The following is a 17639-nucleotide window of genomic DNA, read 5'->3' on the forward strand; positions in this document are numbered from 1 at the left end:
AAGTAAACCATGAACAGAACAATTGTAAAACCTTTCTTGCTCACCTAGGCAGTTGAAATGAACCGTTACATATTCTTTCTTAATAATAGTGTATCTCCATAGTGGTTGATTTCACATTTGAATTAGGTGGGTACTGCTTTTAAGACTAGGATGTAAAGGAGTCCTTTTCTACAGTATCGCTAGATGACAGTGATAGTTATACAAGTTTATTTAAAAAAAATAATAAAAATTGTGTATCCAAATTTATTAAATGCTCATTTTCTTCCTAAAGGAAAAATTCTTTACTGGGGCTTGCTGCTTTTTCTCCTAACATGTTCTTGTGGGTGGGAGGGTTTTGTTTTGTTTTTGACCCATACCTGTTTGTTTTGCCTTCATGATTTTTCTTCTTTTGGCTTTTGTGTGTTTTCTAGTTAGACAGGTTTAAAGAACCTCCAGCCTTTGGGCCAGTGTGTGACCTGCTTTGGTCTGATCCTTCGGAGGATTACGGCAATGAGAAGACCTTGGAGCACTACACTCACAACACCGTCCGAGGATGCTCTTACTTTTACAGGTAAGCTAATCTTCCAGGTTATAAAATTATAGGAAGAGCAATTGTAATATGTTTCATCAAATTATAAGTACTTTATATCCCTAATTTGTGTACTATAAATCCTTTTTTATTTTTTGATGACTAGAAGGCAGAAAATCCTTGTTTATTTTTTTACATTTTAGGAGGTATTCTGTTCCCTCATACATGAGTATCTTCATTAGGACCTAAATGTAACATACTGAACATAATTGAACAGAACATCTTACAGTGCTTAAATGTTATTTTCTGACTCAAACAACCTTGATTGTTTCATCCCAAACATCATCTATGAGCTTTTTTTAAAAATAAAGATTTGTTGGCTCTTCCCCCCAGAGATTCTGATTCAGTGAGTCTGAGACAGGAAAATCCTGTTATTTTTTTTTTAAAAGCTCTCTAGCATTTGGAACCACTGCTCTAGGCAAAGATATAAAAAGAACAGGACATTGTGAACTAAGCCCAAGGACATTTCCTGGAAGTTGGCTGTTGTCTTAAATCTTGTATGTGAGCTTTTATTTTGTTCTGCTGTTCAAAAATAGGGAGATAGAGGTTTGAAGTCTAAATGTTTTTAATGCCACTGTTTTAGTGTGACAAGTAATGCATACATTTAGTTCAAGTCTCTGTTAATTGCCTATATAAAACACTTATTAAATGAAATACACATAAAATAAGTGAAAAGCCTTAATATTGTCATAGTTGTAACATTCTTCTAAGCAACCTTGTTTTATTACTTTCCGAGTCATTTAAATTTTACTCCCTTCTAAAATTTTTTAAAAAGATTTTATTTATTTATTTTGAGAGGGAGAGAGAGTATATGCACATGCTGGGGGTGGGGAGGGGCATAGGGAGGATCTCAAGCAGACTCTGCACTGAGCATGGAGTCTGACACAGGGCTGGATCCCACAACCCTGAGATCAGACCTGAGCCAAAACCAAGAGTCAGACACTCAACTGACTAAACCCCTAAAAAACCTCTCTTTACTTTGCTTAAAAAGTAAAACTTCTTTTTGCTTAAAATAAAGAGCATAATACTTTTTTCTTGTTTGTACAGCATAAACTGGTATGATTTCTTTGGAGATGAGCTTAACAGCATCTCTCTATTATAAATGCCAAGGGCCTTTGATCCAGAAGTTCTTCTTTTTTTTTTTTTTTTCCTAAAGATTTTATTTATTTGACGGACAGAGATCACAAGTAGACAGAGAGGCAGAGAGAAAGGGGGGGGGGGGAAGCAGGCTCTCAGTCCCAGGACCCTGAGATCATGACCTAAGCCCAAGGCAGAGGCTTTAACCCACTAAGCCACCCAGGCGCTCCAAGAAGTTCTTCTAAAGTGTATTCCTGTGGGTATACAATTGATGCTTGTTATTTACGAATTCTGATCTTCAAATTTGCCTACCTGCTAAAAATTACTTGTAACTGCAAAGGCACCACTCACAGTACAATCACAGTCATTCAGACATGCATATGTTCAGAATGATGAAAAATTTGTCACACCATGTGTGTTCCTAACTGAGGTTAAAAAGGAGCTGCTTTGCTGTCTTGTTTCAGCTTTCATGCTTTAAGATTATTATTACACCATTCTTTTTGTGGTCCATTTAGTGCAATATTTTTCACATTTTTTGTTGGCGATTTTGCTATGCTAAATGGCCCCCAATATAGAGCTTAAGTGCTACTGAGTATTTCTACGTGTAAGAAGGCTGTGATGTGTTTTACAGAGAAAATACATATATGTTATACAAGCTTCATTCGGGTATGACTTAAGGCACTGCTGTCCATGAGTTCTATGTTAATTAATTAATAGTATATGTTAAATAAGGTGTCTTTACACAGAAACACACATAAAACAAAGTTATGTATTGATTGGTTAATGAAAATGTGACCAGAGGCTCACAGGACTCTGTGTATTTTCTCCAGGAACAGTGGTTCAGGTTTGACTAATGTAGTATTTATAAGATAGCTACTGCAAATAACAAGAACCAACTATGTCAATGTGCAGATGTATAAAATTATATACAGTTGACCCTTAAACAACACATGTTTGAACTGCACAGGTCCACTTAAACACGGGTTTTTTTAATATAAATATAATACATTATAGAAATGTATTTTTCTTGCTTATTTTTTCTTGCTTAACATTTTCTTTACTCTAGCTTACTTTAATGTAAGAATACAGCATATGATACATAAAACATACAAAGTATGTGTCAATTGAATGTTATGGGTAAGGCTTCTACTCAACAGACCAGCTTTTGAGAGAGTCAAAAGTTACATATATGAGTCAAAAGTTACATATATGAGGGGTGCCTGACTGGCTCAGTCAGTTGGTGGAGCATGTAACTCTACCTTGATGATCAGGGTCATGAGTTCAGGCCCCATGTTGGGCATGGAGCCTACTTTAAAAAAGTTCTCCTTTAAAAAATAAAAACCAGTTGTTTTAATTCTGGGTTTATGTTTTCTAATTTTCTTTTTCAGCTACCCTGCAGTTTGTGAATTTTTGCAGAACAATAATTTGTTATCAATAATCAGAGCCCACGAAGCCCAGGATGCTGGGTAAGTTATATTAAAACTGTACCAATTATCACTGCAGAGTTTTTGCCTTTTATACCAAGACAGACAGACTGTTATCTCTCTTCCAGGTATCGAATGTACAGGAAGAGCCAAACAACAGGCTTTCCGTCACTCATTACAATTTTCTCTGCCCCCAATTACCTAGATGTCTATAATAATAAAGGTAAAGGATCCCAGTGATATTTGAATTTGAATTTGTGAGTAATTCTGAGCTCTAATATAATCATATGTATGTGTATATATAAGAGGTCTTAATTGAAACAAAGGCCAAGAAACTTAGAATTTAGGCTACTGCTTGGTTTTCATCTCCTAAGGATTACTAACTAGGCTCTTTGTAAATATAAATAAGGTTCATAATAGTTCTGATGTGTACTTCTAAATCAGAATATAAAAAGAACAGGGGCACCTGGGTGGTTCAGTCAGTTGAGCCTCTGGCTCTTAGTTTCAGCTCAGGTCATGATTTCATGGGTCATGGGACTGAGCCCTGAGTCAGGCTCTGTGCTCAGTGGGGACTGTTTGAAGATTTTCTCCCTCTGCTCCTCCCCCCAACACCCCCCCAAAAAATAAATAAATAAATCTTTTAAAAAATACATAAGAAGAAATTATTTCAGGTTCAAGTTAGATAGTTATCATAAATTATTACCTTTGGTGAATTTATTTGGAACAGTACCTTAATAAAGTATCACTATTTGGAATTATACTGTTTGTAAATTATTAAGCTGTTTTTGCTTTTCTTGAGGAATGGTACAAGTAGATGAATAATGTACAAAGTCAGAAAAATCATTTTAGTCCAAGCCCTGCCAGAAACTAATAGTGTGACTTTATGTAAGTCACATTATTTTTCTAAACCTCAGAGAGGTTTAAACAGAGAGGATTAAATATAAACCTGCCTTCAATCCAGAAATTCTAAGACCTTATCCTATTGAAATTTTTATTTTTGTATATGCCCAATATGGGGCTTGAACTTATGACCCTGAGATCAAGAGCTGTACTCTACTGACTAAGCCAGCTGGGTACCCCAAACTCTTTTTTTTTTTTTAAAATTTTTTATGATTCATTGTTTCTAAGTTTTGTATTAGGGCAATCTTCCTTTGTAATAGCCTTTGTTGTTTATAAAGTATGACTATAAAATAATAGAACTTCTGTACAAACATGCCAGAACGTATATATCCAAGTGAGTATTGTCCCTTCACAGTAGTTACCTTGGGAAGCTATATGCTTATTCCAACAATGCTGCCATTGTTCAAAGCATTTTCGGAACTCCTCTTTTGGCATTGCCTTCAGAGTCTGCGACACATTCTTTTGATTATCCTCAGTGATGGGAAATCTTCGTCCTTTGAGGGTGGATTTGATTTTTGGAACAGCCAAAAGTCATTTGGAGTCAAGACTGGTGAATAAGGTGAGTGATCAAGCTAGATGATACTGTTTGGGGTCTGAAACAAGGTATGATTATAGGGTAATGAGACTGGTTTTTCTTGTGTTGCTTATAAAATGGGTCTGGAGGTGATTCCAAAAGAGGAGTTCCAAAAATGTTTTGAGTAGTGGCAGCATCTTTGGACTAAATATACAGTAAGGCAGCAAGGTTATTAAAAAGAGCACTAAGCTAGGAGTAAAAAATTTTAGTCTAGTCCTGCTTCACTTTTAAATTCACAGCTAACATGACACTTAACTAACTTCTCTGAGCCTCAGTGTATCTTTAAAATACCTGTCATAGAAGGTTGTTGAATTAAGTTGGAATGCTAAAAATAAACATTAAAAGTGTCTGTCAAACTCGAAGTTGCTATGATACTGTAACATTTTACTGTTATTGTGCCTAGTGTGATTATATCAGAGGACCACACTCATCTCATATATAACGTCTGGTGTGTTTGTAGTTTGGTGGTTTTTAAGTCTCATTACTTTATAGTCATACCTTGTAAATGCAGCTGGGGAGTTGAGTTTAAAAGAGGTCCACAGTATACTTACCACGTAGCCTGTTTAAAGGGACACCAAGGAGTGGCACATCTCACTTCAATCTGATTTGAATCAGTCATCTCTGTGGCTTACTATCCATTTTAAAAAACAATTCTTTGACTTCAGTCTCTTTCAGCCATCTAGTTTTTTACATCGCGTCATTCTTTTCTGAGTCTTAGCTATCCCACAACACTCTGCTTCTTCCTAACTCCATTATTTCTTATTTTCTTCTTACTAATATTCCCAATATGTTAGAGACTTAGTTTTCTTATTTCTTCCGTGATAAGTGGTATGTGCTGCTTGTATTGGCAACTTCTTCAAGGACACTTCGTGGCCCTAGTCCTCATATTTGGGATGAAGAGCAAACTCACTAGGAAGAGTGTCTGTTGCCTGCACAGTGGGTTTATCAATGTGCTCACCTGAAACCCGCTACCAACACAGCAGTCACTTCACTCACTCACTAAGTGCCAGCTTGTTTTCTGCCCGACTCTAACCCGGTTTGGATACTGATTATTCCTTTAGTGAACTTTTAAGTCACAGTCCCATCTACCAGGGTTTTCTGTTGACTTTGACAAAATTGGTAACTTTATCTTGAAACATTCTTATTTTCCTTGGTTATTCCTCAGACTTTTTTTTTTTAGGAAAGAGAGTGGTATATGAAAGTGTCTCCTGGTATTCAGTCATTCCCCATCCAAGTACCTCTTTCTTGAAAATGACAACCTTCTCCCCCTTTCCTTTTTCTCTTTCTTCTGTTGCTTTTCTTTCTTGCATATTGTTACCAAGTATTTCTTAGTTCCAGTGATTATGTGAAAGATCCTTAAGTCATGATTTTTAAAGATTTCTTTTCCTATTTTTGTGTCCACTGAGAACATACCCAAAAGCAATTTGTTATGCTCTCATTTCTAATAATCCACTGTGAAGACCCACCTCTCACTTCTTTTTCCTGTGTATATTGAGGGGGTTATTGAATAATTATGTATTCATCTAACCTAAATAAAATAATATGTACATGAAAATAATGGGACATGTATATTATATCCACTGTTAGGTTTTTAAGAGTAGGAGATCCTCCTTTCATGTATTTACAATCCCCATGGTACACATTTTAGACGCTCAGTAACTTAAATTTTGAGTACATGAGGCTATCCTTTAATAAGCAGAGAAACAGGAACCAGGAAATGACCTATATCTGTCATTTCTGAAGTGCTTCATAGCTGATTCTATTTATCAAAACAGTAAGACTAAAGACAATAATGCAAACAGCATTGCAGGGCCCATGCTCATGGTGATGAGTGCTTATACTCATGGTAACTGGTTAAGTTCAACATTTATGTGGTGTTAGCAGTATACTGACTCTGTATAGGAGAGATGGATATTTTTTAATCCTCTATGTAATATGCAGAGATGATACAATCTACTTTTGAGCCATAAAAATTGCTCCAAGTTTGCCATCTGTATCCCCAACTATGAATTGATAATTGCTATGTTATAAACTCCCAGAGAGTTTATAAAATCTTTGGCTCCAGATAATGACTAGCAAAACAGGCTGTGTTTGCTTAGTGAAAAATGTTTGCCTTCAAAAGAGAGCTGTAACTGTAACCATTTGGCCTATAAAGGGAAATTATGACAAAATTTTTTCTAATGTGGAATGTGAGATTTCTATAGATGGTTACTGTGTAGTGACCCTTTGAAGTTTCAGAGCTTAGTTTCTTTTGTACTTTTGTTATATGAGATCTTTAGGTAACTTTGTTCCTTGGGATAATTCTTAAAAGAATGAACTGTGTAAAATGCTCTAAGATTTTCCATCTGCTCTTAGATAACGAGTCCTGAACTTACAAATAGAAGTTTATGAATTCTGTTTAATAGGTGCACAGCTATACAAAGTATACCATTTGCCATGTCATGTTCCTCTGTACCAGATTTTCCTGCTTTTTCCTTTTTAGCTGCTGTGCTAAAATATGAAAACAATGTCATGAATATCAGGCAGTTTAACTGTTCTCCACACCCCTATTGGCTTCCAAACTTTATGGATGTTTTCACATGGTCTTTGCCATTTGTTGGGGAAAAAGGTAAGAGAACTGGATGATCAGTTGTCTTCATTAGTGATGGAGCACACTTTTATTTTTGCATGAGCTTCCTGATGGTTCAGAAATGTTTTTCTTAAACTTACAGAAACTAAATAAATAAAGTTATCAGAAGTATTTTCTAAAGTCTTTATTCTCTACAAAGATTTGTGTGTGTGTGTGTATGTGCTTTGATGGCTTTATACAATAATAACAAAGATTGTTTTTGTGTCTGTAAGTACATCAGCATCATCAGGCACTTCTCAGAGAGTACAAAGATTTTTAAATGGCACTTAATTGGTTTTTTATTTTATTTATTTAATTTTTAAACTTGGTTTTTAAATTATAGTTCTAGTTAATTGTGGTCTTCTTGTTGTAATTATTAAAGTAGCTATCCTACTGTGATCAGGATGTTAAAATAATATAAGTCACTATAGCATTCCTTCAGTGATTTCTTCAGTGATAAAGAGATTTAAATAGGAAATAGTGTCCTGTAGAATTTTATTTGTGCACCTATATAAATAAGCTATGCAAATATAAAAAAATCTGTTGGGCATAGACCTGGTAGCTTAACTTCCTTGTAGAATGGGAGAAAATCTTTTCATATACCTATCGGTGAGGAAAAGGCTCTGGACAGCAGTCTCATGAAATCAAGTAATTATACAATAGAATCTTCAAAGACCAGACTTTTACTGAAGCAAGTAATTTCCCCAAATTGTATATAAACCTGAAGGTCTAGATTTAATGTTACTCTTTATAATCACTCTTAATAGCATGATGACAAATCATTTTTGTCTATATTTAACATGTGTGTTTATTTATACATTCTTATCATTTTAGAGAAAATGCCTTATTAATAGTATACATTTTGGGTTATTTTGTCTTATCATATAGTCACAGAGATGCTGGTTAACATTCTCAACATATGCTCTGATGATGAATTGATTTCCGATGATGAAATTGAAGGTAAACTTGCCTTTTCTTGTTTGAACTAGAAATGAAGTATTGGTTTTTTGGTTTTAGTTTGTTTTGAATAATTTTCTTTGTCTTATGAAAAAAGAATTGTGTTCATTACAGAAAATAAAATTTGAAAAATACAAGAAATCATAAATAACAAAAAAGTTAGCTGTAATCCTACCACCTCATAGATACCAACTGTTCACATCTTGATCTAGTATTGTTACCTGTCATATCTTTGCATATATTTTACCTTTTTCACAAAAGTGAAATCCTGTATTAGTATCATAAGCATTTATAGTTTTTTAATAGACTAATTTTTAACACTTACCTAGTTGTCTTTATTGATAATTTTGTTTTAATCAATCCCTGCTGTTGGATTTTGGATTTTTTTCCAATTTTTTTGTTTTAAAACCCTACAGATTTAAAGATCCTTATAGATAAATCTTTACACATTCTGTCAACAACCATTATTTATGACATGCCTAATATATGGCAAGTACTATTTAGATCCTTACATGCAATAAGCTTATATTCTAGGGGAGGGAAAACAAATAATAAATGCAAGTCAGATGTTGGTATATGGTATGAAAGAAAGGAAAGCAGTATTAGGAATTTGAGAATAACATTTTCTTGATTATTTTCATAGGATAAATTTCTAGAAATTGAATATCTATGTCATTTAATACTTAAAATTTTAAATCAGATACAGATAACCTCTAGAAAGGCTGTACTAGATTCCATTTTGTATGTGTGGTGTATAGTTCACAGTGCACTCTCCAATACTGTTTATTATCATTTTTATAGTCTAGTATTTTTAAAATTTTAATTTGTACTTTTATGATGACTAATGAACTTTTTTTTAATTGACCACATGTATTTTTCTTTTGTGATTTGTCCATTCATACCTTTTGCCTTTTCATACCTTTTTATTTTTTGCTTCTTATAGCCTGTGAGGGATCTTTATATAGTAACATTTTTTTATATATGTAGTCGAATATTTTTTCCCAAGTATGTTGTGGGCAGTTTTAAAGGTAGGTCCTAACTTAACTGAGAATGCAGAAGATTCTGGAAAGATGGTGGCACCTGAGTTCAAACCTCTGGCTGTCTTGTTTTCCAAGCTCTGTGCTAAAGTGATTCACTCAACTGTTAGGATAAACCATCTACATAGTGGAAAAAGCCTAGCTTACTTAGGGCAGATAGAGGGGGGTCCTGAACATAGTTGTTTTAGATTCTGCATTGAAGGTGAAGAGCAGGTGGAGCATAGCTTGTAATTATTTTTATGTATGAGATAGGAGATCACTATAATGAGCCAGTTCCTTTATTTTTTTTTTTTTAAGATTTTATTTATTTATTTGACAGAGATCACAAGTAGGCAGAGAGGCAGGCAGAGAGAGAGGAGGAAACAGGCTCCCTGCCGAGCGGAGAGCCCAATGCGGGGCTCGATCCTAGGACCCTGAGATCATGATCTGAGACGAAGGCAGAGGCTTTAACCCCCTGAGCCACCCAGGCACCCCTGAACCAGTTCTTCTTGAGGAAATAATTCGGCAAGAGAAAATTCAAACAAAATAAAGAATTTAAGTTAGGGAAAGATGGAATATGTAAGAAATAGATCTAGTAGAATTTATATTCAAATCTAGGTAGATAAGGAAATGATTGTCAACTCTTAATGTATATACTAAGAAAGGATTCTTAATTACCCCAAAGATATGCTTACAAAATTATGCCAAAAATTGTATATAGGAATATATATTAAAGTATTGTCATAATGTCAACAGATTCAAAACAGTCTAAACGTCCCTCAGCAGAGAGGTGGGTAAATCAATTATGACATATCCATATGATAGATTCTCTACATAGAATATTATTTTCCTTATGCAAGCCTCTTTTCCCCCTTTCTCTTCTGGTTAGCTTTCATTCAGTTTATTGTAACATCCTCATGTAACATTTCTGACCTCCCTGACTAGATCCAGTACCCCATCATGCTATCTCATATCGTGTACCTCTCCTTAGCGTTTGATAGAATTGTAATTTTGCATTTATTTTTATTATTATAAGAGTAATATATTTTACTCCCACTCAACTGTAAACTTTCCAGGTGCTAGGACACATTGTTTTTTGCTTACCAAAATAGCCCTAAAGCTAAGTATAGTAGAGTAAGCATGATAAGTAAATATTTGTTGAGTTAGATTGAGTGATATTATGTGCAACTCTTAAAAAAAGAATGGAGTAGAGCTTTCAGTGCTAATATGGAAAATGTACTAGATACTCTGTTAAGTACAAAAGTAAACAAATAGAATCCTTTCATTCCCATTTTTTACAGGGTATGTAGATATCAGCTGATACATGTTTTTTAATTTTCTTTTCTGAAAGGAAATGAAGAATAACTTTTTAGGTTATGATGGTGAATTGAACATACTTCTACCATTCCATTCTGAAACTACACTAAAACCACAATACAATTTTGGTTTCAGTGATATAAACTAAGGATTTCCACTTTAATAATGCCGTACTAGATAGTTTGAATCAACCCTGACTTAAGATAACTGTAAAGGCTAGACACAATATTCAAAAATTTGGTTTAGAGGCATTCAGAAAGCTAACAAAATAATTACCAATTGAGATCTGGAAAAAAATCTAGAGAGGTAAACCCAAAATTTGCGACTATTTCTCTCCTAGAGATATTCATGAATTTCAAAAGAAGGGACTAAGAGGCTGAGCAGCCCTTTTGATAGAAGCTAAAAAGTTAGGGCTTGGGGTTTCTGGATGGCTAAGTTGGGCATCCAACTCTGGATGTCAGCTTAGGTCTTGATCTCGGGGTTGTGAGTTCAAGGCATGTGTTGGGCTCCATCCTGGGCATGGAGCCTCTTAAAAAATTAGGGCTCATGGTTTGCCAAGGCTGATGTGAGGGCTGATAAGTTTCTGCTTCTTGGTTGGGGACCACAGAAGATTTCATCTATGTAAGAGTAAGGGTAAACTAGAAATAAAATAGCCCTAAAAGGCACTACAACCTACCTTTAAATCATTTCAATCCATGAAATTTAAATAAAATTTAAATTTTGCTAGGCACCTACCTAGCAAAAGCAAACCTCTCTATATTAAGATAACATTATGTAGGACTTTAAATTACTACATATAGTCTTTCAAATATAATATGTGACTCACAATCAAAAATAACTAGGCAGATGAGATTTAACAACATGAATGAGAACCAGTAGAAATAGCAAAAAATAAAAACTAATGCCAGGTTATCCAGACATTGGCTTTATCATACTGAACTTTAAAATAGCTATGCTAAAAACCAAACCAAAACAATGCTTAAAAAACTAGATTGAAAATTTTGGCAGAAAATTGTGAATTATAAAAACAGAGTTGATAAAGCATCAAAAGAAAATGCTAGAAATGAAAAGTAAAATAAAATTTTAAATTGTGAAAGATGAACTAACAGATTCAGTAATGCTAAACAGAGAATAAATGAACTGCACAATAGGTCAGAAAAAAACCAATCTAGAACAAATCATGAAAAGAAAAAATAAAATACCAAAAAAGGCCTAAGAGACAGAGGATACAGTGAGTAGGCTTATCATCTGTGTGTGTGGAGTCCCACAGATAGAATGGTATAGAATAATTGTTTGAGGAAATAATGGTTAAAAATTTTATAAAATTGACAAGACATTAAGACACAGATTGAAAAAGCCCTGTAAACCAATGAAGAATGAATATAAAGAAAAATCCTGAGTACATCATAGTAAAAATGCTTCAGATGACAAAAGAAAAATCTTAAAGCAACCAGAAAAAAAAGAGATTACTTTCAAAAGAGACCAATTAAACTGACAGAAGAAGCAAGAAAAATGGAATAACATATTCAAAGCACTGGAAGATAATAATTGGTAACCTAGAGTTTCATACCTAGCAGGAATATCTTTCAAGAGTGAAGAGAAAATAAGCATTTTTGAAACCCCACCCTTAAAAAATTTACTTAGAGAATTACCAAGAGACCCACACTAAGTGAAATTTTATTTTATTTTAACAATTTTTACTTATTTATTTGACAGAGCACACAAGTGTGGGGAGCAGCAGGCAGAGGGAGAGGGAGATGCTGGCTCTCCACTGAGCAGGGAGCCTGATGTGGGGCTTGTTTTCAGGACCCTGGGATCACGACCTGAGCCAAGGCAGACGCTTAACTGACTTAGCCACCCAGGTGTCCTCTGAGTGAAATTTTAAAAAATATTATTCAAGAGGAATATACCAAATGGAAGCTTAGAGATTCAAGAAGAAATAAAGAGTAAAAATAGTAGAAAATATGTTGGTAAGTCGAATGTAAATTGTATTACACAACAATAATAATGTTTTATTAGGTTTTAAAGAAAGAATTAAAACATAAGACAATAATAATTGGTAGTGGGATAAATAAACTATGTGAGGGCTGCATTAAATTATCTGGAAAGAAGAGGAAAGTAATTGTTAACATTACACTGGGTGGGGAGGGGGCATTCCTCACCAGCTCAGATGGAAGAGCATGTGACTATTGATCTTGGGGTTCTAAGTTCAAGCCCCAGATTAGGTGTAGTGATTACTTAAGTAAATAAATAAACCTAAAAAATAAATTGAAAAAAATTAAATTTGGGGGCACCTAGGTGGCTCAGGTGATCTCTGTCAAATAAATAAATAAAAATTAAAAATAATTTAAAAATCTTTTTAAAAAATTAAATTTTGGTAAGTAAGAGATATATGTTGTAATCTAGAGTTTCCTTCAAGAAAAGAGAGTTTTTTAAGTTTGTGACTTTTAAATTATAGAAAAAAATGGAATGATAAAAAATAACCCACAAGAAGGCAAGAAAGGAAGGAAGGTACATATAACAATAAGACAAATAGAATAAATTATCATTAAGAATATTTCAGAAATTTTATTAAATGTTAATGTTTAAAAGACAAATTGTCAAGTAGGATTTTTAAACTTTATGTTTTATAAGAGACAGATCACAACATAAGGATACAGAAAGTTTGTAAATAAAAGAAGAATGAATAGATAATGCAAACACCAACCAGAGAAAAGTTGTTTTAGATAAATATTACATGAAGTAGAAACTAAAAAATAAAATGTAACAATTTTATGTGTATATGCAATTAATAAGATGACTTCATAATATATCAAGCAAAAAAATAACAGAAGTGCAATGGAAAGTAAAAATATTCAAAATGATGGTGGGAGAATTTAACAAATAATCTCTCAGTAATTGATGGATCAAGCAGACAAACAAAATTAGGAAGACTGTAGAAAATTATACTGTAATTAATGAACTTGACCTAATGTACATACAAAGAATGCTGCATCCAACAGGTGCTGAATATACCTTTTTAAACCCACATAACATTTACAAAAATCGGCCAAATACTGAGCTAAAAGCAAATTTAAGATGTCAAAGTATTTAAAATCATAATGACTATGTTCTTTGACCATATGCAGTTAATACATAAATCAGTAACAAAAAGATAATCTAGAACATCCCCATATTTTTAGGGGACTTGGGGCGGCTGGGTAGCTCAGTCAGTTAAGCCTCTGACTCGTGATTTTGGCTCAGGTCATGATTTCATGGGTTGTGAGATCAAGCTCCAGTCAGGCTCCACACTCAGCAAGTAGTCTACTTGAGATTCTCTCCCTCTGCCCCTCTCCCCACTCACACTCTTTCCCTCCCTCTCTCTCTAAAATAAGTAAATTTTAAAAATAAAATTTCAGGAGTGCCTGGGTGGCTCAGTTGGACTGTCTGCCTTCGGCTTGGGTCATGATCCCAGGGCCCTTGGGATCGAGCCCCATGTCAGGTTTCTTTTTCAGTAAGAGGCCTGCTTCTCCCTCTCTCACTCCCCCTGCTTGTGTTCCCTCTCTTGCTGTGTCTCTCTCTGTCAAATGAATGAATAAAATCTTTAAAAAAATTTTTAAGAAAAGAATAAAATAAAATTTCACGTGTATATACATACACACACACACTTGATAGGAGCGGCAGGAGGACTCTGTTGGTAAAACACATGGCTCTTGTTCTCAGGGTTATGAGTTCAAGCCCCACATTGGGGCTACAGCTTACCTTAAAAGAAAAAAAAAAGGTGTATGTATACACACACACACACACACACACACACTTGATAGCCCATGAGTCAAATAACAAAACACATTGAAAATCTGAAAATATTTTGAGCTGAATAAAAACAAAAAGTAGTACATATTAAAGTTTGAGGACAGGCAGCAAGCAGGCAGGCCTGGGCCTAGGGCTGGAGGCTGAACCTTGTGGCCATGTTAGCAGATGCTTAGTGGTTGACAGCTTCTGCTGTCTTCTGAGAATAATTAAGTTGTACTTGACCTTAAAGTAACAGGATGGTCAGAGTTAAGTAAAAGAGATGCTGTCTACAAAGAGTGCTTAAAAAATTATAATCAGGCATTTGGCTTCATGTCCTGAGTCACTCTACAAGCAGAGAAGATGAATCATCACCCAGAATGGTTCAGTGTACACAGTAAGGTCCAGATAACTCTCTCACCTTGCATACTTGTGGTGGACTGACTAAGAGCAATGTGAAAGTGGCCAAATCTATTGGCAAAACAGCTGCTTCTGTGTGATGTCTTCCAAAATGCACATAAAATCTTATATACAGCTTAGTTGCAATGTATTTTGAAGGCAATTTCCATGAATAAATTAAATTGTAAATTTAGTTCACCTTTATACCACATCTTGTGGTATAAAATCAGTTCTTAAATACTAATTGACTTAAACTTGGGGGAAAAAAACCAAAAGTTGGTGGATGTATCTAAAGCTATGCTTAGAGGAAAATTTATAGCTTTAAATATTCTGGAAAAGGGGCGCCAGTGTGACTCAGTGGGTTAAGCCTCTGCCTTCAGCACAGGTCATGGTCTCAGGGTCCTGGGATCGAGCACCGCATTGGGCTCTCTGTTCAGCAGCCTGCTGAACAGGGGAGCCTGCTCTCTCTCTCTTTCTCTCTCTCTCTCTCTCCCTCTGCCTATTTGTGCTTTCTCTCTGTCAAATGGATAAATCTTTAAAAAAAAAAAGAATATTCTGGAAAAGAAGAAAGGCAGAAAATCAGCATCCATCTCAAAAAGTTGACAAAAGGATAAATAGTACTTTAGACCTAAAGAAAATAGATGAAATGAAATAAAAAATTGAGAATATTAGTTACAAAATAGGAAAAAAATACAAATGTAGTAATACCAAAATGTGCTCTTTTAAAAGACTAATAAAATCGATAAATCCCGGGACGCCTGGGTGGCTCAGTTGGTTAAGCAGCTGCCTTCGGCTCAGGTCATGATCCTAGAGTCTTGGGATCGAGTCCCATATCGGGCTCCTTGCTCGGCAGGGAGCCTGCTTCTCCCTCTGCCTCTGCCTGCCTCTCTGTCTGCCTGTGCTCACTCTCTCTCTCTCCCTCTATCTCTGACAAATAAATAAAATCTTTAAAAAAAAAAAAATCTTAAAAAAGAAAACAAAACTCGATAAACCCCTGGTAAGATTTAACAAATAAGATAAGACAAAAATAACCAATGGTAGTGCCAAAAAGTGGAGACATCAGACCCTATAGATATTAAGAAAATAATGAGAATTAATTTCTACCATTGCCCAAATAATTTCCAGATGGATTAATACATTCAAATATGAAAGGTAAAACAGTAAAAACTTACAGGATTTATAATGTAGAATATCTTCATGACCTTGGGGTAGAGAACAATTTCTTAACCAGGATACAAAAAGCACTTACAATACAGGAAACTATTCATAAGTTGGACTATGTTAAACAAGAGCTTATATTTATCAAAAGACCCATTTAAGAGTGTGAAAAGACAGGGTACAGAGTGGGGGGAGCGTATTTGCAACATAATCAACAAAAAATCCGCTCACTTGCAGAATGTATAAAGAACTGCTGGTCAGTTAGATGAGACTTGAACAAGCACTTCACAAAAGAGAATATCAAAATGTCCTGTAAAGATATGACAGGATGTTCATTCACATTAGTAATTGTGAAAATGAAATTAAAACCACAATGAATGATTCTGTACACCCACCAGATTGGCTAAAATTGAAGATGAATTAGCGAGAACACCAAATGCTGACCTGGGTGTGTAGCAACAGGAAGTATAAATTAGTATGTCCACTTTAATAGATAATTCCAAACTGTTGTCCAGAGTTGAACATCTACATAATAACTGAGCATTCATTTTTTTAAAAGATTTATTTATTTATTTATTTATTTGAGAAAGAGAGCACAGGCAGGGAGAGGGAGAAGCAGGCTCCCTGCTGAGCAGAGAGCCTGACATGGGGCTCAATCCTAGGACCCTGGGATCATGACCCGAGTCAAAGGCAGATGCTTAACTGACTGAACCACCCAGGCGCCCATAACTGAGCATTCTAATTCTAGGAATATACGTCACAGAAATGGCAGCAAAGAAAAATGCATAGAAATAGTCATAGCAGTCAAATTCACAGTAGCCAAAAATTGGAATCAGATCAAATGACCACTGACAGTAAAAAGGATAAATTATGGCATATGTATACATAGCAGAATTGTATACAGTAATGACAGTGAACTACAATAGGCAAAACACAAACATAATCTTGAGCAAAAGAAGCCAGGCACAAAAATATATATTTGATTGTTCTAATTACATAACATTCAAAAACATTTAAAACCATAATGCTTGTGGATTCACACATGCTTACATGGTAAAACTGTAAAGCAGCAAGGAAGTGATTTTAGTAAAAGTCAAGAGGATGATTTTCTTTGGGAAGTGAGAGACATTATACATTTGTATTGTGTAGTTTTATGTTTCTCATACTTGACAATAAAAAGATTTAAAAGTTACCTACATGAACAAGATTGTTGCAGGAATTTTTAGAAGCTGGAAAACAAAGTAATGTTCCTCACTTGGCTGATTCCAGAAAGCTAAAGTAAGAGGGAATGCTGAGTTCTAGCACAGAATTCTCAGAAAGCAAAGGAATGGATAGAGCAGTTTCTAGAATTGGGAACTGTGGGTTGGTGGGAGGAGGAAGATGGTCACTGAGCTGTAAGTCATCTCAGCAGAAGCTGTATGAAAAGCAGTTACAGTCCTAGTTGCCACTGGGCAATTGCCTGTTCTCCAGGTCTGGAGGCTAATCTCCAAAAAAAGTGTACACTGAAAGAATTCCTGGATTAGGGATACAACTGAGGGCATCAATACCTTGCCCAAAACAGGTGAATTGAGTGGTGAGTTGAGTGGCCATGTGCATCCTCAATATTGATCAAAAGAACTCTCTCACAAAGGCCCATGCTGATGACTGCCTGTAAACCTGCCAGTCAGTGGTCCATCCAGCAACTCGGAGAACCTTCTAGGCCCCCATTCTCAATCACAGGCAGACCCTAAGGATTACCAGCCACCTCAGGAAAGTCTTCTAGAAAATCAGCAACACTAACAGCAAAAAGCAATGTGAATGAACTTGAGATTCTGAAGAAAATACGAAACTGAAAAGGGGAACGACTATAATATATAATATCTCTAAAAAGAAA

The 17639-nt window shown here is 35.0% G+C and overlaps 1 protein-coding gene across 2 annotated transcripts in view; it reads left to right on the forward strand.

Annotated features, from left to right (window-relative positions):
- PPP3CC (protein phosphatase 3 catalytic subunit gamma) overlaps positions 1–17639 on the forward strand; it is a 93436-nt gene that overhangs the window by 65844 nt on the left and 9953 nt on the right. For both annotated transcript variants that reach the window (XM_013061799.2, XM_004763293.3), the window contains exons 6-10: positions 411–550; positions 3034–3111; positions 3198–3292; positions 7026–7151; positions 8040–8111. In XM_013061799.2, the coding sequence (XP_012917253.1) occupies positions 411–550; positions 3034–3111; positions 3198–3292; positions 7026–7151; positions 8040–8111 (511 nt within the window). The remainder of the gene's footprint in view (positions 1–410; positions 551–3033; positions 3112–3197; positions 3293–7025; positions 7152–8039; positions 8112–17639) is intronic.

This window comes from Mustela putorius, unplaced genomic scaffold, assembly GCF_011764305.1.
Source record: "Mustela putorius furo isolate JIRA1106 unplaced genomic scaffold, ASM1176430v1.1 tig00003937_pilon_pilon_pilon, whole genome shotgun sequence".
NCBI lineage: Eukaryota > Metazoa > Chordata > Mammalia > Carnivora > Mustelidae > Mustela > Mustela putorius.